At 53.5% G+C, this 19,389-nt stretch overlaps 6 protein-coding genes across 6 annotated transcripts; 4 read left to right on the top strand and 2 right to left on the bottom strand.

The window, feature by feature from the left end:
• Positions 1-910: 910 nt before the first annotated feature.
• On the top strand, positions 911-1,831 carry BO82DRAFT_356014 (uncharacterized protein). The gene is made up of 2 exons (XM_025635603.1): positions 911-1,120; positions 1,175-1,831. Exon 2 carries the CDS (start codon positions 1,231-1,233, stop codon positions 1,405-1,407), a length of 177 nt encoding a protein of 58 aa, XP_025490006.1. The 5' UTR covers positions 911-1,120; positions 1,175-1,230; the 3' UTR covers positions 1,408-1,831.
• Positions 1,832-1,947: 116 nt separating this feature from the next.
• BO82DRAFT_123451 (uncharacterized protein) lies at positions 1,948-2,327 on the bottom strand. The gene has a single exon (XM_025629900.1). The coding sequence runs from the start codon at positions 2,293-2,295 to the stop codon at positions 2,086-2,088; it is 210 nt and encodes a 69-aa protein (XP_025490005.1). The 5' UTR covers positions 2,296-2,327; the 3' UTR covers positions 1,948-2,085.
• Positions 2,328-9,792: 7,465 nt separating this feature from the next.
• BO82DRAFT_419226 (putative C6 finger domain protein) lies at positions 9,793-11,394 on the top strand (the record flags this gene model as incomplete). The annotated part of the gene is made up of 3 exons (XM_025640106.1): positions 9,793-10,286; positions 10,355-10,685; positions 10,740-11,394. Exons 1-3 carry the CDS (start codon positions 10,166-10,168, stop codon positions 11,392-11,394), a joined length of 1,107 nt encoding a protein of 368 aa, XP_025490004.1. The 5' UTR covers positions 9,793-10,165.
• Positions 11,395-12,957: 1,563 nt separating this feature from the next.
• BO82DRAFT_287824 (uncharacterized protein) lies at positions 12,958-14,174 on the bottom strand (the record flags this gene model as incomplete). The annotated part of the gene is made up of 3 exons (XM_025631593.1): positions 12,958-13,280; positions 13,401-13,729; positions 13,789-14,174. The coding sequence occupies 3 exons, from the start codon at positions 14,172-14,174 to the stop codon at positions 12,958-12,960; spliced, it is 1,038 nt and encodes a 345-aa protein (XP_025490003.1).
• Positions 14,175-14,892: 718 nt separating this feature from the next.
• Positions 14,893-16,913, top strand: BO82DRAFT_123397 (amino acid transporter). Its single transcript, XM_025629899.1, has 2 exons — positions 14,893-15,606; positions 15,684-16,913. The coding sequence occupies exons 1-2, from the start codon at positions 15,092-15,094 to the stop codon at positions 16,864-16,866; spliced, it is 1,698 nt and encodes a 565-aa protein (XP_025490002.1). The 5' UTR covers positions 14,893-15,091; the 3' UTR covers positions 16,867-16,913.
• Positions 16,914-17,248: 335 nt separating this feature from the next.
• Positions 17,249-19,388, top strand: BO82DRAFT_339442 (Zn(II)2Cys6 transcription factor; the record flags this gene model as incomplete). The annotated part of the gene is made up of 3 exons (XM_025633479.1): positions 17,249-17,350; positions 17,421-17,540; positions 17,646-19,388. The coding sequence occupies 3 exons, from the start codon at positions 17,249-17,251 to the stop codon at positions 19,386-19,388; spliced, it is 1,965 nt and encodes a 654-aa protein (XP_025490001.1).
• Position 19,389: the final 1 nt, after the last annotated feature.

The raw sequence follows: 19,389 nt of genomic DNA, 5'->3' as shown, positions 1-19,389 counted from the left end.
GGAACCACGGCTATCATATTAACCGTCCCGTGTTGTGGGTTTATAGTAGCCAAGCCACAGCTCCCGATGATATAGAGTTGCTCGGCTATGGCACAAGCAATTGATTCCGACCGGGAGGCAACATAGCGGCAGCAGCAGTGCGTTTGCTCGTCGACGGTACTGCATGGTCTGTCATCAACATCCTCTCTCCCTCTCCCTCTCTCGCGAAAAGGCGATCCGTAAATTCTTGGGTTCTCCTGAGCGAGTATAACACCAAGAGCTCATAGTCCTCTCGGATACAGGATAGATGAGTGCCGGGCACGTCAATTCAGTATCTTGACCCATCCTCTTCACGAGACCCCAAGCCCCAAGGAAGCTCATGGAAGGGGCCGCCACGATACGGGAAACATCTCAAGAAACAAACTCTGGATACAACAGTCACAGTCCGATACGGCCAGACTACATTAACATAACTGCGAATACATATCATCATCAGGTGAACGGTACATTGTACATGCACAGTTGATGGATGCTCCGCCACCACAGCCACCCAGTGCATAGAGACAATATGTTGGAAACATAGCCATCGCAGACCGATACAAGGTTCGAACATGAATGTTCGTGCAACAGTTCCGAGTCATATACGAGCTGCCTCGTCGGCCATGCATTCCTGTGTAAGGGGGTATGATGTGCACCGGAGTCGTTCTATAGTGAATGTTTGCAACAATGTCAGGTGAATGATACATGCTGGACCGAAGAGTCGCGTATTAGAATAATAACCCAGAAAGAATAGAGCGTCTTGTGCTCTGTTGGAGACTAGAGGAGATAGTTTACCCACGTATATGATAACGACTCGAGACTGGACACGGATGCTCTGATGAAGAAAGGCTGTCTTGTGGCTGATTGAAAGTGAGACAGACGAATTTAGATAGCCGTGTTCACCCACACATCATATACAAGAAAGGATTCTACGATGGTATTGGCAGATTAACACTCTTACCAAGATACATCATCGAGAGAACCAACTCGCCCTATGCTGAAGGGACTTTCGAGAGCATACGAGGGTGTAGCTATTTGTAAAAATTGATCACCAAAAAGTCGATAGTGACCTGCAGACTCAGTTCGATAGAATGTGATTGAACTTTCACACCAGTCAGCAACATCCGTCACACAAAGTTCAACAGAGGTACTGTACATCCCCCCAAAAACACAGATAGGCAGGTATGAACTGCCTCACCATCATGATCGGTGATGAGTGTCGAAGCCAAGAAAGCACCTCAGTGCTGCTCTGATGCACCAACCTCAGCCACGTTGGTGGGCCAGAAGCCTCGCTTGCTCTGTGAGGTAAAGATTCCTGCCTGGAACAGTTTCGAAACCATGTCCGTCCATCCTACCGGCTCTACTCGCGCTCAGCGCGAGGTTCCATAGCGCAACACCGCAGAGTCCAGGCAGACTCCGTAGAAGTGCACCCACAAAATCATGCCACAACACAAAACTACTCCATGCCCTTACCACTGCAACCCAGTCGGGATATCATGCATCATCAAAGCCTGAGGGACAAAGGCGTACCGTACCGCATTAGACCCTCGCTAGACCTAACCAACAAACCGCAACCCTTCCTACTTTACCACAGCTCCCTCTCCACGCAGCCTCATTATGCCCGATCAGGATTTATCGACTCGAGTGCCCTTCGCAGGCTATGTGTATGTCCCCCTGACGTATCTATGTCTCGATGACTTCGCTCCACGCGACAGAGAAAAGGTCTCGGGCGGATCTCGTCATCGATCGTAGTTGTCGCGCGGACACAGCGGACGGAATATCGAACACATCGGAACGTTGCGCTCGAAGCATGATTCACAGGCAAGTTCCTAGACATTCAGCCGAGACCGACATAGCATATACCCAAGCAAGAAGTCCATCCTCTTCCACTCTATCAGTGTCCACCAGCCGATAGGAAGCAAGACAGCGACGCTGATCCACGACCATTAGACCGTCACATCAAAGACAGGGCCCCTCAACACAGATGATCACTCACTCACCAGACCTGACCACACTTGACCTGACCCGACCACTGTCAGCATCAAGAAACCGCCAGAAAACTTGACGTCAGTCCGCGTATGCCCCATAGAACCACCCCCGATCCATCTTGATCCTAACCAGAAAATCAAGCTCTCGACCCATGACCATGTAGATCAATACACCCAGTAAACCACCACCTGCAAGAGAAGAAAAGAGCAAGTCGAAGAGCCCCATCGCCTTTGGTGGAAGATTTAGATTGCTGAGAAGCGCCGGCTTTTGTTCCTTTGACGGTTTCATCCTCAGCTGACATGGAGACGTCAGGGTCACGAGACATGGGATCTCGTTGATCTTTTCAAGGACTTGACCAGGGATGATGGGTATTCGCGGGGCCGAAGAAGGTGAAAAGTGGCTGGATCATGATTCGGGAGAAAACCCGCGCCCTTGAATCTCTCTATCAAGCTTTCCCTATGTCGTGTTCTAGCAGGTTTGGCGACAATTTTTTTCGGCTGGGACCGGGCACCAAGATCGTTGCTTCGATACCAAATAGAGACTCGCTTGTCTGTCTCCCCGAGCAAGAGATGGAGCGAACAGATGACGTGCAAAGATCGAAGTTTTTTTTTTTTTTTCTTTCTTTTTTACGTTGTGCTGCGTCGCTTGCGTGTAAGCATTCTGCGGAGCGAATGAGATAGCATGCCGAAATCAGAATCGTAGCACTCCTACTGCGAAGGACTGTACCTAGTACAGGTAGCGCACATCCAATCCGCGTGCGAGGCGCTGCAATATACGGTGAGCGGAAAGGACTGAGTCAGTGGTGCAGTTGTCCGTCCCATCTTGCTGACAGGCTGATGGGCAGCTAACTTCTCCTCCACTATTCTCAGGAGATACGGTCGGTTATCAAGTCATTCATCTATATTCATGATGAGAGGGATGTCAAGAGACACAAACGACAGTCGTTTGTTCTACGCATGTGAAGCCTGAAGGTACGTTTAAGAACTGGTGAGGACGAGGGGTGATGTAATCTATGTATGTGCAGGTCCAGGTACTTTGAAGTTGACAAGGCACCTCAATGCAGCCTGAGTACTGGGTGTATCTGAATATGCTGGTCACCCATTAGCCGTATCGTAGCTACCATCTCAAGCCCAAGCCCAATCATCCAGTCATTCGAGACCATCACCATTCACCTCACCTCATCTCCACCAAACGACAGTGTCAATCTCGAACATCGCAATACATCCCACGCAAGCTTCAGCGCCGAACATCTATACCAAACCCGAACACTCAAAGAGACGCGCAAATCCATCACGGAGGGAGCGGAGAAACCCCCCCGGGTTTCCGGATTAGGGAAAGAAAGAATAATGCCGCAATCCTTTTCCACCTCCCTCCCTCCTCGTACTCCTGCTCATCTGTGCAGCAAGTATACTTGTGGTCTCGATGGTAGCATTATTGGAAAAGCCGCAGAACCAAGTCTATCCCCGATTTGCGGTATTATCCGGAAACACACCTGAAGTCATAGAAGCTCTTAACCACGAGGGGACTAAAGGCAGAAATCGCGCAGCCACCCACAGCACCTATCACGATGAAAGGGCCCTCATCTCTCCTTGTCCCCCCCCCAATCCGTATAGTTTTTTTTATTAGGGTAAAACTGGACTGTTTCACCATGGGCGGCCACTTGTCTCTATTGGGGTTTACTCGACTGCATGTCCGTTGTTGAGGGCTGTGGGTGGACCGGGGTCCTTACGTGTTCTGCATCTCGATGGTTGATGATAGGAGGGTCATTGGGAGGACAGATGCTTGATCAGTAAAGGTGTAGAACCCGACGCTGTTGACCTGACTGTCTATCTTTGCTTTTGCTTTTTCGTTTATTCTTTGATGCTGGTCTCCATTCTAGGTGTATTGGCCATAGCTTCATATTGCTGCAGATAACCAAGCTATGCTTCTGGGCGGGGAGGAGGGTCCAAATCGTTTAGGTGTGCTCTACCTTTTTCGTTTGTTTTTTTCTTTTCTTTTTTTTTTTTTTTTTTTTCCCCCTCGCTGCTTCTTTCCTGCCCAATCCCAATGGGTTGGGAGCGCATTGCAGACGAATGGGCTTGTCGACCATAAGGCAGCCAGGGTATCAATCTACTAGTCCACCACAATCAGTTTAGCGGTGTCAATCCGCCTTTCTCCATCTAGACTGCCACGAGACCAGGCTGTGGCTTTTCTCCACCGTCGACGGCGACACCAAGAGTGGGTTCCTCATCGGCTCCAAATTAAACCGATCCGTGTTTTTTTCGGGGACTTTCTGATGAGCAGCGGATCACTTGCAATCTATCTACAGTGATCTCCGAGAAGAAAATGAAGGAGGAAAGACCCTGAGCCTCCGGAGGGGCAGTGGATGGTGGATGGTGGATAGATACTGCGTAGTACGATGAACGTTCAGCATGGAGCCTGCACGAAGCCTCTGAATGGATTCGGGTGGCGCTCGACCGTTTCGGAAAGGAGGGGGGGAAAAGCATCTCGTTCCGAGATGCACCCACAGGTACAGTACGTACTGGGCAGAGCACTGGGCAACGGTCGTGTTCAAGGAACACCTGGAGGAAATGATCCATTGAGGCAAAGGCAATCTAGTGGTCTTCTGATTGGAGGGAGGGAACGGTATTTCGGACATGGCGTTCCTCAAATGTTCGGTGATTGGCACAGACCAGAGAAACCGGCGGTGACTGGGTAGGGTAAGGTAGCGTAGGGTAGGGTACCAGCCCAGGTACAGTAGAAACCTAGGGTTCAGGCAGGAACAGTTCCGAACTGATGGAAAAGCCATCATTGGGAAATGACAGCCTCGCGCTGGGTGGAAGACTGCCAGGTGGGAAAGGTCTAGCCTGGCCGAGGTATTGTTGCGGCGCATTTGAATAGTGGTCCTCTCTGCAAAGGACGCACCCATTGTCGGTCGGGTGGGCCACCAGAGGGGCTGTCATTGGAGGTATGGGAGTATTGGAGTATGAGGGGAATCTTCAGTCTCGGAGAATTTCATTTCGCATGGCCTAGCCTGGACACTTGGACAGCCATGCTGCCATTCATGTTTAACTTAACTCGCATGTCTTAAGTCCCTGCAGGAGCCAAAAGACCTGTAACTTGCAGGTGCCAACCAAAATGCGTCTATCAACGATATGGCAGCTGAACCGTGTCCAGAGCGGAGGCAGCGAAAGAGAGCAAGAGAGCGAAAGAGGGGCGGGGGAATAGATCAATGAGGGAACCAATAAGAAATAAATCCGGTTAAAGTGCCTACGCAGTGTCATGCCAAGTGTGATGATCAGATAAAGGTAGGGAGAACTGGTTGGTTCCAAGAGATAGACTGAGGAGAACTGGTTTCAAGTTAAGCAAGGGAGGATGTGGGAAAATGTGTGGGATTGTGGATGATGTGGATGATGTGGAAGCAGCAACACTTGGTGAGTACAGGCAGGTACGGAGCACTCACTACTCCCACTGCACTGCAAAGAGCGCACACACACACACACACACACACACACACACAGCCACTAAACTAAAGTGGGATCAGCACAGCTTCGCTTACGTGTATATCCGCTGCCCGATCCCGCTAGCGACGCAGAAATGGACCAAAAGAGAAATATCCACGCTTCCCTCCGCCAGTACCTGGCATCTATCCTCGGGGCTTATGACTATCATGCTGAATTCAGTAAATGGGGTCCAGCTTCATTTGGTTGACGAGCAAGACGATGCCATATTACTGCTCAATTGCCTCCTGAGTCCTGATGTTCTTGTGATGGCGGAAGACGAGATGGGTTGTATCCGGCAGTCTCTATGGTCCCCCGTACTGTGGATCTAAAAATAGTAAAGCACACAGTGGCATCATCACCACCATCGCCATCATTAGGTATTACTGAGACCTCCAACAGTGTGCATACGTACCTCTCTCTCCGCCGCCAGTAGCAGGGCCTTCAGCTCGGATCCAGCTTACGATCGGAAAAGTAGGCTAAGGGCGGATTTGACCGACTCATCCATGGCTACCGCCAGAGATGATGATTAGGAAGGTTTCAGAAGGACCCTGAACAATTGCCGGTGAATACGATCCTAATCTACTCAAACCCGCCCTTCGAGAAACAATGCCTCCATTTCTCTACTGTACAGGTACAGTCGTAGTGTCCTCCGTACACCTGCAGCATCTGATGGATATATGTACCCGGTCTAGCAAGACTCCGCATGGGTCGCGCTTGTCCTCGTCCGGTGGAAACCAGATCTGATGCTAGTGTGAACTGGCACAGTGTCACTCCAGTCTCGACTCCATCGTGATATGCAGATATCCTGCACACCCTGGTCTGTCATCCTGGACCGATGCAAGTCTGATCCCTTACCGACCACGGCCGTCAGCCCAGTCCGGCCCAGCCCACTGGCCACACTAGAAGAATGCAGATATGATCCTTAATCAAACCTGGGACCAAAAGGGGGCCCACCGCCTTGTGACAGATCTGGCCTGCCCACCGACAGGAGCGGAGTTTATTTCCTGCAGCAGTAGGGGGAGGATATCCTGACGCTCCGATGTAGTAACGATGGGGAACATTGAGACATGGAAAAACCGATGCGATGGGGGAGGGGGCGAGAGCATTTGCTAAATATCACCTAGTTTCTGTTGATAGGAGGAAATTGTGGTGCGGGTTTCAAGCGACAATGGGTGAATGGGAAATTGGAGAAAGAGAGAGGCGTCGGAGGAGAAACCAGAAACGAAAACGAGACTAAGGATGAATCTACCCATCTGCCCACCAGCTGCTCATCCTCATTAACGGGCAGCAGCGGAAAGCACCAGTGGGAGGGCCGGAAAGGTGGCAGCCAGGATGACGAAGAAAATGATGGGATGGGATGAAGAGGGTGGCTCACCAATCAACGGGGTAAGGACCCCAGTTGATGACGAGTCCCGACCTCCAGGACCTCCAGAAGGGCTTCGAGAAGCTCAGCAAACTTCGAGGCCTGTGTTTCATGTCTACGCTAAGCCCAGATGGGATAGGGTGGTCACCGCCAAGTCGTGCCTCAAAAGGGCAAGTCCCTGAGAGTACAATTCTGTGATTGGATTGTCAGAAAGAATTCCACCAGTTGCTGCTCCACCTTTAACCCACCCATTTGGCTATCCAATGGAACGCTGTATCCTCAACCCTGGGTTCCAACGAGGGAGTTAAATTTAAAACCACGCTCAATGGGCAAGACCCGGGATCCAGATTCCCCAGTTCTTCAAATCATGAATTCATTGACAGCTTGCGGATAACTCATGCTATGCACTGTATCAGGCTGAGTAACTTTTCCCCTTCTCCTCTGTTCTCTTTCTCTCTCTCTCTCTTTCTCCCCCTCTCTTTCAGAGCGATCTATCATCTCCTTTCTCTATTCCTCATCCGGTAGGTCAGCATGGCCAAGATCTCCGCTCACCTATGCTCGTCATGAGGTGGTGCTCCTGCCCACTTTCCCAAAGAGCCCCAGGGCTTATCCTTCCACCTTCTCCCCTCCCCACTTTCTGTCTCTCCTCTTTTTGACTCGTTTGCCCATCTCTTACTTCCACCCCCCACTTCTCACTAACCCTCTTCCGGCTGTCTGTCACAGCTTCCGTCTTCTTGGGACCACGGGTGCGTGTGGTTTGGGATGAACCAGCTGGAGAGTGGTAGAGGGTCAGGGGTAAAACGGTCTTCTGCCATCATCCGACTTCAATGGTATGATCAGTTGTGCCTGATCCTGCCACAGGGGAAGAGGAATCAGCTTCCCAGCATCACTATCCGGGACCTGCACACACCTGCAGTCATCATCGGATCTGTCCCTGGCTAATCTACACCTCCGACGCCAGGAACCAGATGTTGAACCCTGTCGCTCCCTATCATTCCTTTCCCTGACTCAATCTGGAAATCAGTTAGGTACGGGCAGTACAATCCACCGCCACATTCCGGGCCACTGTAATGATCCCTGTCGCCCGCTGAAGTAACTGTAGTCGGATGAACGCGTTCAATCGGGCAAGGCGTAGAGGCTGATTGATGATCGAGGTTGTTGGAGGAGCTGACTGCTCGCTGCCCCCAGTCGGAACCTCCGATAGGGAGGCGAAAAGTGTCAGCGAGGTAAGCATCATCACCATCATCATAATCATTAATCATCGTGGTCGTGGTGGTGGTTGTTGTTGTCGGAGTCTTCTTGGACCTAGACTAGTTTTGCAAGGAACACGATGCGAAAAGTAAAACACTCGAGGAAGGTGTTTCACCCTGAAGTTAGCATAGGATTGCCCACCTGAGGCCAGGTTCAGTCCTCTTGTTCCATGGCTTTGCTTCAGCACTGACAGTACCTTATTAGCGATCTCACACAAGATTGGGTAATGGATATTGTGCGCGAATAAACCACCCATTTTAGATTGCTTTGCTACTCAGTACTTCGTCATCTTCTGCCTTCCCCCCTCTCTCCTTAAGTGAGCACTGAGCAAGTAGATAGCTGCAACTACAGTGCGTATGTATCTGCCACTGAGTGATTATGTTGTTGATTTTCTCCTTACCCACCCTGATCTTTTCCCATTCTTCACATTAATTCAAGTTAGGACAAAATAAGAATAGCAGATATTTTTTTTTTCTTGGTTTACTGCATTTTTCTTTCTCCTAAGAATTGTTTTTCCCTTTTCTTTTCTTTTTCTTTTAATTTTCCCTTTCCCACTTACTGTCGGTTAGCCTCATAAAGTTTCGAGACTCTGATGCGATTGTCCAAATAGTGTTTCCTGTTATTCACATTTTATACTTTTACCTTGTGTTTTGGCTTTCAACACACCCCTTTTCCTTGGGTATCTGCCCTATCTTTTCAAGTTCACTCTGGCATCAATCGAGGATACCCTCTCTACTGAGACCAGCCAGATCCTTTGCATTGTCGGCACTTTAGTTGGCTAAACTTGAGGAGTTGGAAGACAAAGCGAAACGAGCTCTCGCCGACGTCCCAGAAGGGAAAGTGATCCTTAAGCAATCGCAGGAAATAAAACCAACCAGATAAATTAAAAGTCCCGAGATCCATCCTAGATCCCGAGCGAGACTACACTACTTACACTACTACGGAGGGAGTTCTCCGTATTTCCTCTGGACTGTTTTACTTGACTTCACTTTACTATTCACTCTACTCGCTACCATTGCTACTCCTACTACTACGAGTACTTACTCTACTACCACTTTGCGACTGGCCGACTCAATCAACTTCCACCACTCTCTTTCCTTTACTCCCTCTCTCTCTTCCTCTTCCTCTCTCTCTCTCTCTCTCTCTCTCTCTCTCTCCTTCTCCCTCTCTTCACCTCCTTCTCTTTCTGATCCCCTCGTCTTAATCCTTTCACCCCTCACTGTTTCTCATTTCCCCCTCTCTTCCTCCCCGCTCTGGGGTTAACCATCCCATCCTCATTATCACCACTAATCATCCCGCACCATCAACTATTTTCCATCGACTGACTGCTTTTCATCCTCCGTGTTTCCTGCCTCACTTCGTTCCTTACCCTTCTTTGATTACCTGCAGCTCCACTGTTCCATCCAGACTACATACTTTAATTATTTTAATATTTCAGGGCGAATCCCTGGTTCCCTCCGCCATTGCAATTTATCTGGGCTGGGCCGAAATTTATCCTTTGCGACACCCTCCTTCTCATCCCCGCTGACATTGCGACAAGCAAGCTTGGCCAAGACTAGGTGGACAATAATCTCAAAGACTACGAATCTTAATCCAGGTCTCACTCACTTGTGGTGCTTGCGCCCCGATCCGCTCAAGTCGCGTGAAACCGACCCTGCCTCTCTCCTGGACTGTGGTTGTGTGTGTGTGTGTGTGTGTGTGCGTGTGTGTGGCATTAGACGGTGCCTTTGCGGACTAAGTGTGGAGTCCCACTGCTGAAACGAGGCCATTCGCAATACGTACCACGATAACGACCGCGATCACCGTTAGACTCCCATCTCGCCTCCCCCACCCACTCCTGGCTTTTCTAGCGACAAACTCACTCCCAGTGTCTGTCGCATTGATTTGACGCCTGCTTATCGAGACTCCAACAATCTGTGACGACTTTGTATCCTCTTCGCGCGTCGGGGATCTACTTCCGCTTTCCCACTTGACTCCACCATCTCGACCTTCGGCTCCCTGCGATTAATGCAGCTACTGCCTCAGATCTTCATCGCACCGTCTCTCTACCTTTGCTGGGGCTATGCCCTCACTCGTTCAGAACATCGACCCCTCTCCGATACCACAAGGCGCAATCATGGAATCATCCGCTGCAGATAAGAAGCGCAACAAGCTTGGATATCATCGTACCTCTGTCGCATGCGGTAAGCTCAGCTCTCCTTCACCTTCCGTGTGTCAACCAAAGCCCTTGAACTTATCATCACCACCCCAGTGCACTGTCGACGACGAAAAATCCGATGCCTTCTTGCCGCGGATGATGCTCAAGGACGATGCGAGAACTGCATCCGACTGCGAAAAGAGTGCCAATTCTTCCCCGTTGACCAGCAGCCCCCAATCGAGAAGAAATCACGCCCGAGTTCCCGGTTGGAAACGGCATCGACAGATCCCTCGACAGCCTCGTCTTCGCCTCCAACCCTCACTGGCGATCAAACAGAGGCGTACTTCCCTTACCAGTCAATGGCATTGGGTACGAATACCGACGTAGCGGGGTTCAACGCTGCTGTCTTCCCCGGCAATCCGATGGCGACGTTTGTTCCTGGTTTGTGAATCTCTCATGAAGCGGAGGGTTGATGAACTAACGCACTCACAGAGCGCAGTGTTCCTTCTTCCGAATTTGCGCCGCATCCGTCCATCGATCCTTCTACTGTGGCCTGGGATGAGTTTACAACGATCCCCGATCAACAAATGCTAGCCTCCATGGCCGCGGGCAAGACCATGATGAACGTACCTGCCAATGTCTGGGCCCCTACGCCGGGCCAAATGGCCCCAATGCCGACCGCGTCCCCTCTACCAGCCACTCCGACAGTCCCGTCGCAAAATCCAGCACTCAATGTTGCACCCACGTACGCAATGCAACCCGATGGATCCGTGTGGCAGGTCGCCCCCACGCGATCAATGACGTTCCCTGCGCAACCCACCGATATGGCTGCACCTTATCCCAACCCTGCTCAGTTCGTGCAGCCGCTCCCCGCGGACCTCAAGCGCAGAATGACCAGCCCGGCGCAATCGTTCCCCGGCGTTCCGATGAACCCTCAGAGTCCTCCTTCCGTCGATCTTCAAGGGACACCGGTATCTGTGTCTTATCCTGGCCAGCCAGGGACGATGGGGTATCCTGGTTGGCAGGATGTCAACGCCATGTCTCCCATGAGCGTGGTGCAGTACCCGATGTACGCTGGCGATCCTGTGCAACAAGCCGGCTTTGGTAGTCCACCGCCGATGGGACATCCAGGTCCAGGACAATCTCCGCATTGACGAAGCAGCTGATGATAGGCAATTACGAAACATTCCCAACCAGGATTTTCCAAACTCTACAGTGGCATAATACCCCGGGCGACGCATTGCATACTTTCCGTTTCTTCTCCGTCTGATTCCAACCATGCATACAGCTTTACAATACCAGGCTGCTTGTTAGCGGGCGCAAAGGATCTTGGGCGGTACATTTATTTCAATTCTACCCACGAGACCCCATTTTCTTCCATTTCCGGTTATTTCACTCCTGTCCTCCTTGCTGCTGGACAGAAGCTTCATGTTTTTACCATTTTCTCACCTCGGCTTCTTCTTCGAGTGTTCATATTTAGCGTTGGATATCCATGGCGTGCGTCATGAGCTATGTGTTAAGTCACCAGCGGGACGGGTGTCTGATTATCTTTTGATATTTTGTTGTGTACTTGTTTTCGGCGTTTAGTGGGTCTTGGGCCAAGCCGTTTTGGACCCGGATCGGTGGGTTGGGATCTGTCAGGACGGGATGACCGATAGACTGTTGTTCGACATGAAGATCATGGAACATAGAGGCGTCCTACCATTCTGCACCGGCTCGACATACTACCTAGCCACTTCCTTTGCTTGTGATGTTGTTTTCTCTCGTTCTGGTTGCGATTCCCCGAATAGATGGATTGGGTGGGTGGCTGGCTGGTTGAGGACCGAGGGCTTTGCTGTATTTAACTTGCGAGCATTTAGACTAATGTTGATACGTTCTTCTTGTGCATGGGTAATTGTTGTAGACTGAATTGAGTAAGATTTGATAAGAGGATTGAATCTACTTCCCAGTGCTCGGTTACAACGCCCATTCTCTTCTTGGCCACTGCTTCAGACTCAGGCAACGACTAAACATAGATACTTCTACACACAGGCCTCGAAGATCTGACCGTCAAGGAGGCAGAGCGTGAGAAAGGAAGGACAAGAGAATTAGGTGTTTCCACACCGTGCACACACCCATTCCCATTTCTCATGATAGTCACCTGTATCGTACTGCATTCACCCCTGGGTAGTCCCATTCCTGTCAAACTCTCACCTCTAACGTGTCATGATAACAATGGCCAACAAAAGGGCTGCAAGCAATTTGGCCGCAAGAAGAACCCCAGAAATCTGCATTTCGAGTACTGTTGGAAAGTCATCTCCCCATTAGCTAGCACATTCCCCCCCCCCGGCACCACGAAGGAGGGAAACAACGTACATAACTTCGAGACAGTGGTGGTACTTCTGTTGCCCCGTTCTCAAGAGTCCAATGCCTGGATCCTAACCACGATAGGTGACGATATAAGCGCAAACCTCATACGGGGGCGAGTGACGAGGTAGAAGATAGGTAGGTACCGTATAGAATGTATAAAACAGAACAAACACAACACGTGCCAGGCGAGCCATCTGGCAAACACTCTCGCCTTCCATCACTTCAACACCTACACCAACCACCCCAGCCAGAATCACAACACCCCCATTCATCAAGCCAAGTACAAGCACAAGACACAAACTGTCAAATCTAGATTCATAATCATATTCATCAAACATCATCATCATCCACAATCAAGACCGAAACACCTACACATCCACCAACTCCCCAAGCGTCGCCTCCAAGAACGCCCGCTGCTCCCCCAACGCCCCGCGAATCGCATCGACATCGAAGCACCGCCGCGCGTGCTGCTCCCGTAGCTTCTTCAGCTGCGCACGCACCCGCTCCTCGAGGTTCTCCATCCGGTACAGCGCATACTGGCTGTACAGCTCGGGCAGCTCGCTGATGCCCCGCAGGCTGGTTAAGACGGTCTCGTCCTTGACGAGCGGGTTCTTGGGCCGGAACGCGGTCACCATGCTGATGCGCTCGCGGCCGCCGATCGCCTTTAGCGCTTGGTGCTCGATGTACCGGCCTTGCATGACGACGGCTGTGCCCTATCCCACGAGGTAGGTTAGCATGAGGGGAGGATGATGAGGTGGAGATAGATGCATTGGTTGGAATAAACAATAGTGAAGGGGACGAGAGCGTCGACGCACCATCAGCGGACCCCGGAATTTCAACACCTCCCCGTTGGCCGTCTTCACCGCGGTCTCGCCGCCGACCATCCCCTCGCAATCGGAGAGCATCGTCACGCATACGAAGGGGTAGCTGTCATGGTGCCAGGCGAAGGCGGGCGCGCTGTCGTCGTCTGTGTCGTCGGTTGACCTGGACTTGGTTGACTCGACGACGGGGTCGTTGACCGAGACATTGACGTGGCCTACGTCCACGTCCATCGCGGGCACGACCTCGATCCCTGCGACGCGGGAGATGGTGGCCAGCAGCTCGGGGCTGTGCCAGGCGTTGAAGATGAAGGGGGCGCGTCTTGGGGATTTGGGTTAGCCTGTTGTGTCCGGTTTGAAGTCGCGCTAGGGGATTCTTACTGTGGCCCATATCCTCGGATCATGTTCGTTGCAAAGCTGGAGGCATACTGGCAGTCGCGGAGCACAGGCTCGCTGAAGATTTCGGCTCGAATCTGCTGGACGGCTTCTGGTGTGAAAAGGGGGAAGGGCTCGGACAGAGCGGTGGGTGAGATTCCCGCGCCTTCGAAGCCGAGGTCCTTCATCATGAAGACCTTCCCGGGCGCGGCAGTTGCCAGATGCTTGGTGGCGTCGAAGTCCACTTTATCGACGGCGCGGGCTCGGTGGATAATGGACTCGGGGATCTGTTTGGTGGGTCGTGTGGCGCGCAATGTGGTTGAGGCGATCACGGTGGGTGGCGCGACGGGAGCCTGGATGGAAATGGGGGCTTGGAGAGCGGCGGCGGCCATGATGGATGCTGATGTTTGAAGCTTTTGGGGGTTGAGAGTGGAGATGGGTCTATGGTTGATGTTGTCGATGGTCCATGATCGAAGAGGCCTTTATACCAGCATCACCATCTTGTGTTCACCAGTCCATCCCACCACTACGTGGAAGATATCCCACAAATGTTCAACAATCCGCTGTGGTTCAAGTGGGAGGCATAATGTTCAACTACATACACACCCTGGACCAGAAGGCTCGTGGGAGTACCGAAAAAGGATAGGAATCCGGGGCTTCATGCCTTAGGAGGCAAACAATCCTCGCTCGAATCAGGGGAGAGCTCGCGACGCATGAGTAATCGATCATCCTACCTCCGTCCGACTGGCTAATGAGTATAAGATACATCCGCAGAGCTTGCCCCCAGCCCAAAATCGTGTTTTCACGACTGAAATCTCTGCAAGACCCTGACAACTGCGCCCCTGTCTCCTTTGCCAATCCTTCGCCAGTGACGACACGCTACATGAACAAGGACCAATACTGGGCTTAAGTGACGCACCCTTATCTCGCACTACGTGAGGAGCCAATGATGTCTGCTTACTCGGTATCTTAGTCTGCTCTCGGTCTGATAAGAGGCCTCGATAAGTCTCACGATCGATGCTGCGAGCGCACAGTGTGGCAAACACATTGGCAGAAGTCGATCGATGGCCAATGAACTCAGGCCCAAGCCCGATATGCTTATTCCATGCCGGGTACATGACAATGCACACCGGGATCAGCCTGGAAGAGATTGCTCGCTTTGGTGTTTCGTTGCGATTCATGACAGATTGAAATTAAATTCCCCGGCCGGGTAGAGATAAGCTAGCGCTATAAAGGGCTTTGTATACCCCATACAATACGTACCTGCACGGATCCCCCGACCTGTCATTTTCAACCCTCCCCGCCAGCCATGACACCCCCCACGCAGCATCGTCCTGTAGACGAAGAAAAAGGCAAATCGGCCGCCCAAAGCGACGTGTATGCTGCCGGTTCCGACATTGAACCCGGATCCATTATCCCGCCAGACGCCCATGGATTGCAGCGCCGCCTGGATAATCGACAGATCCAGCTGATTGCGATTGGAGGCTCGATTGGGACTGCGGTCTTCGTGAGCATCGGCACAGCCCTCACTAAATCCGGTCCCGCCAGTCTCCTGCTTGCGTACATTATCTACAGCTGCATGCTCTCGCTGGTGAACAACTGCATCGCCGAGATGTCCACCTACATGCCCGTCGGCGGGGGGTTTATCCGTCTGGCCGGCCGGTGGGTGGACGACGCCTTCGGGTTTATGGCCGGGTGGAATTTCTTCTTCTACGAAGCACTACTAATTCCCTTCGAGATCACGGCCTTGACCGAGGTGCTGGCCTTCTGGAGCGATCGCATCCCCACAGCGGCCATATGCGTGGCGTGCATTGTACTATATGCGTAAGCCACTTCCCACACGCGACATCGATTAGGAATTCGAAGCCCAACTACGATTTATCATGCTCACATCTCCTCAGATCCCTTAACGTCCTCGCAGTCCGCGCCTACGGAGAGGCCGAATTCTGGCTCTCCGGCGGCAAGGTGATCCTATTCTTTGTCTTGTTTCTGTTCACCTTCATCACAATGGTGGGCGGCAACCCGCAGGGCGATGCCTACGGGTTCCGGTACTGGAACACGCCCGGCGCGTTCGCGACGCATCTTGCCACGGGGGCGCTGGGCCGGTTCGAAGGGTTCCTGGCGGCGCTGTGGGCGGCGTCGTTCGCGTGCGTGGGGCCGGAGTACATCTCGATGGTGGCAGCGGAGAGCAAGCACCCGCGGCGGTACATCAAGAACGCGTTCCAGACGGTGTACTGGCGTTTCGGGGTGTTCTTCATCGGGAGCGCGCTCTGCGTCGGGGTGGTGGTGGCGTACAACGACGCCAGCCTGGTGGCGATCACGACGGGGGCGTCGGCGGGGGCGGGGTCGGCGTCGGCGTCCCCCTACGTGATCGCGATGAGCAACCTGGGGGTCAGCGTGCTGCCGCACATCGTCAACGCGCTGCTAGTGACCAGCATCTTCTCGGCGGGCAACACGTACACCTACACGGCGACGCGGGTGCTGCACGGGCTGGCCGTCGAGGGCCGCGCCCCGCGCATCTTCCGGCGCTGCACGCGCCACGGCGTCCCCATCTACTGCTTCGGTCTCGTCATGCTGTTCCCCTTCCTGTCCTTCCTGCAGCTCTCCAACAACACCGCCACCGTCCTCAGCTGGATCATCAACCTGACCACCTCCGCCGGCGTGATCAACTACATCGTCATGACCACCACGTACATCTGCTTCTACCGCGCGTGTCAGGCCCAGGGATTCGACCGCGCCCAGCTGCCGTATCGGGGGTGGTTCCAGCCCTGGAGCGCCTACATCGGCCTGGTCTGGATGGTGTGCGTGGTGACGTGCTACGGGTACAGCAGCTTCATGCCCTGGAGCGCGGCGGACTTTGTCACGTACTACACGATGGTGATCGTGGCGCCCGCGCTGTTCCTGGGGTGGAAGCTATTGAAGCGGACGAAATTTGTGCGGCCGCAGGAAGTGGATCTGGTCTGGGAGGCGCCGGCCATTACGGCGTACGAGGCGGAGTTGGAGCTCACGCAGCCGGCGGTGGGATTCTGGGAGGAGCTGTTGCAGCCTTTGCGGGGGCTTTGGTCTGCAAGACAAAATAAGTGAGTGTGATACGAATCAGGAATGAAAATCCAGCCGAAGGCTTTGGAAATGTGCAGTGCAGTGCAGTGCAGCTGGCAATGCGGGGTAAATCGCCCACTTATTTTTTTAGTTTCCTTTTTGTAGATAGTGATAGCAAATCCACCAAAAAGCAAGAAATGTATGATAATACTTCCCCCTCACGCCTTATCTAGGCTAACAGACTAGTGACTAGTAACTCGTGATATCACACATAACTCCACCCTCCACATCCGAAGCACAATGAAGGCAAGAGCGGGGAGGGGGATTCCTTTCCCCATATGTCTTAAACATGAAAACATGAAAAAACACCCCTTCCTTCCCTTCCCCAAACTTCCCTAACCCACCAACCCTAACTAAATATACGCAAATGGAAGACCCAAACCCAGCCTTGTCACCCACCCCAAAAGGGAAGAATAAACGCCAAGCTCCGAAATCCCGCACGGGATGTGAAAACTGTAAGAGGCGACGGGTGCGTTCTCGCTTTCCTTGCCCCACAGGGTGCACGAGGAACGGAAACTGATGCTGAGGGGGAAATACAGCGACGATGCGATGAGCGCAAGCCTGGGTGTTATGAGTGTCAGCGGCGGGGTCAGACGTGTCCGGGGTATACTCGGCCATTTATTCGGTGGGGTGTGGAAGGGAGAAAGAGGAGGAAGGGGGTTGCTGGGGAGGTTGAGAGGGGCGATGGGGCTGTGACTTTGTCTGTGGCTATGGCTTCGCCTGTGGCTGGGGGTGTGTTTGGGGTCTCTGGGGAGGGAGAGGAGAATGTGCCTGTCTCTGGGGTGCAGGGCGAGAGACTTTCGTTGACTGGAGAGTTGGAGGGAGGTGGAAGAGGTGATGCTCAGGAGGATCCCGTTGATTTGGATATTGGGCTTCTCACGGGGATGGAAGATGTTGATGGTGGCAGTATGGCTGACCCCCTCCCAGCACCAACTCCTCTGGCGCTGCACGAGGTACTCGCTATACCAGGGCTGCCGTCTGCCCGCATTCAAACCCAGATCGACAACCTGGAGAGTCTCCGGCGACGACTCACGGACACTTCAGTACCCTCATTCCTGGTGCACCTTCCCGCCCTGCTGGTGGAATACTACTTCGACTACGTCTGCGCCATGTGGTCGTCGTTCGACTCGGACCTCAACCCCTTCCGCACCAACATCGCGCGCCTCTGGAGCCAGAACGCCCCCATCTACTACGCCATCCAGAGCATGGCCGCCGCCTCGCTGGCCGGCGACTTCCCCGGGATGCGCGCCGTGGGCGCCCAGATGCAGCGACGGGCCATCCACGCCCTGCAGGAGGCGATGGCGCTGTCACCGACGCTGAACGACGAGAATTTGTTCTACGGGTTGCTGATGGTCGGGTCGACCACCGCGTGGCACAACGGGGGCGACCTGGGGTTGCCCTATCTTCAGGCCGCACGGCGGTTCCTCGTGCGGCAGAGTCGCCGCGAGAGAAACGCATCTCCAGCCCCGAGCTGGGATTCGGAGGCCCTCACCCAGCAGTACCCATTCTTCAAGCAGTGTCTCCTGTACTGGAACATGCTAGCCGCGTTTGTCGCGCAGGATATCTCGGATGTCGGGGTTACCGACAGCGACAGCGACAGCGACAGCGACCACCACCTCCCAATCTACGTGGTCAACGGCCAAACCCTCCTGCACCCATGGACAGGGCCACTGCCCACTGCCCTGCAGTATTTCTATCACATCGCGCGCCTCATCCGCTCTGCGCGCCACGCGCCACTCCTCAACCTGACCACATCCCCGATAACCCAGCAACCAAGCCCCCATCTCCCCGACGCCACCACAATCCACCCAACCCATTTAGAGAAAGCCCAAACCCTCGAAACCGAACTCCTCACCTTCGACGTCGACGGCATAGGCCACCACCTCCCGACAGGCGACACCAACACTCCAGCAAACCACTTCACCATCCTCGCCGACGCCTACCGCTGCGTCGCCCTGCTGCAGATCTACCACGCCTTCCCAGACATCCTAGTCTCCCGTCTTTCCAGCCAGCGGCATCACGACCACCCAGAACCAAACACACATGCACCCCCCTTCCCCTTCCCAACATCCCCCACCCGAACCCCCCGACAATTCCGACGCCACCTCGCCCTCCACATCATCGCCCTACTAGAAACCCTCCCCGTCACCTCCGGGACGAGGGTCATGCAACCCGTCCTCCTAGCCGCGACGGCGGGCAGTCTGGTCTTTTCGAGAGGAACGCCGCTGGGGGTGGCGGCGGACGCGTGGGCGCCGTTCGACGCCGTGGATGTGGAGATCGCGCAGGCGCGGCGGCGCGTGAGCGCGCGGCTGGCGGATCTGACCAGGATTCTGCCGCGGCCGCCGCTGGAGCGGGTGGGGGATTTGGTGCGGGAGGTGTGGAGGCGGGCGGATGATGCGGGTGCGGGTGCGGGTGCGGGTGCTTATGGGGAGGGGGCGGAGGACGGGGAGGAGGCGTTCTGGTTGGATGTTATGATGGAGAGGCGGTTGGAGACTATTATGGGGTAGG

Source organism: Aspergillus uvarum, assembly GCF_003184745.1.
Source record: "Aspergillus uvarum CBS 121591 unplaced genomic scaffold BO82scaffold_42, whole genome shotgun sequence".
NCBI classification, from domain to species: domain Eukaryota; kingdom Fungi; phylum Ascomycota; class Eurotiomycetes; order Eurotiales; family Aspergillaceae; genus Aspergillus; species Aspergillus uvarum.
This window is presented reverse-complemented; position numbering and strand designations above follow the sequence as displayed.

Coding starts and splice junctions, on each gene's coding strand:
- BO82DRAFT_123397 (XM_025629899.1), top strand. CDS start 15,092: ATGACACCCCCCACGCAGCATCGTCCTGTAGACGAAGAAAAAGGCAAA. Junction 15,607..15,683: donor GCGTGCATTGTACTATATGC/GTAAGCCACTTC, acceptor ACATCTCCTCAG/ATCCCTTAACGTCCTCGCAG.
- BO82DRAFT_123451 (XM_025629900.1), bottom strand. CDS start 2,295: ATGAAACCGTCAAAGGAACAAAAGCCGGCGCTTCTCAGCAATCTAAAT.
- BO82DRAFT_356014 (XM_025635603.1), top strand. CDS start 1,231: ATGAGTGTCGAAGCCAAGAAAGCACCTCAGTGCTGCTCTGATGCACCA.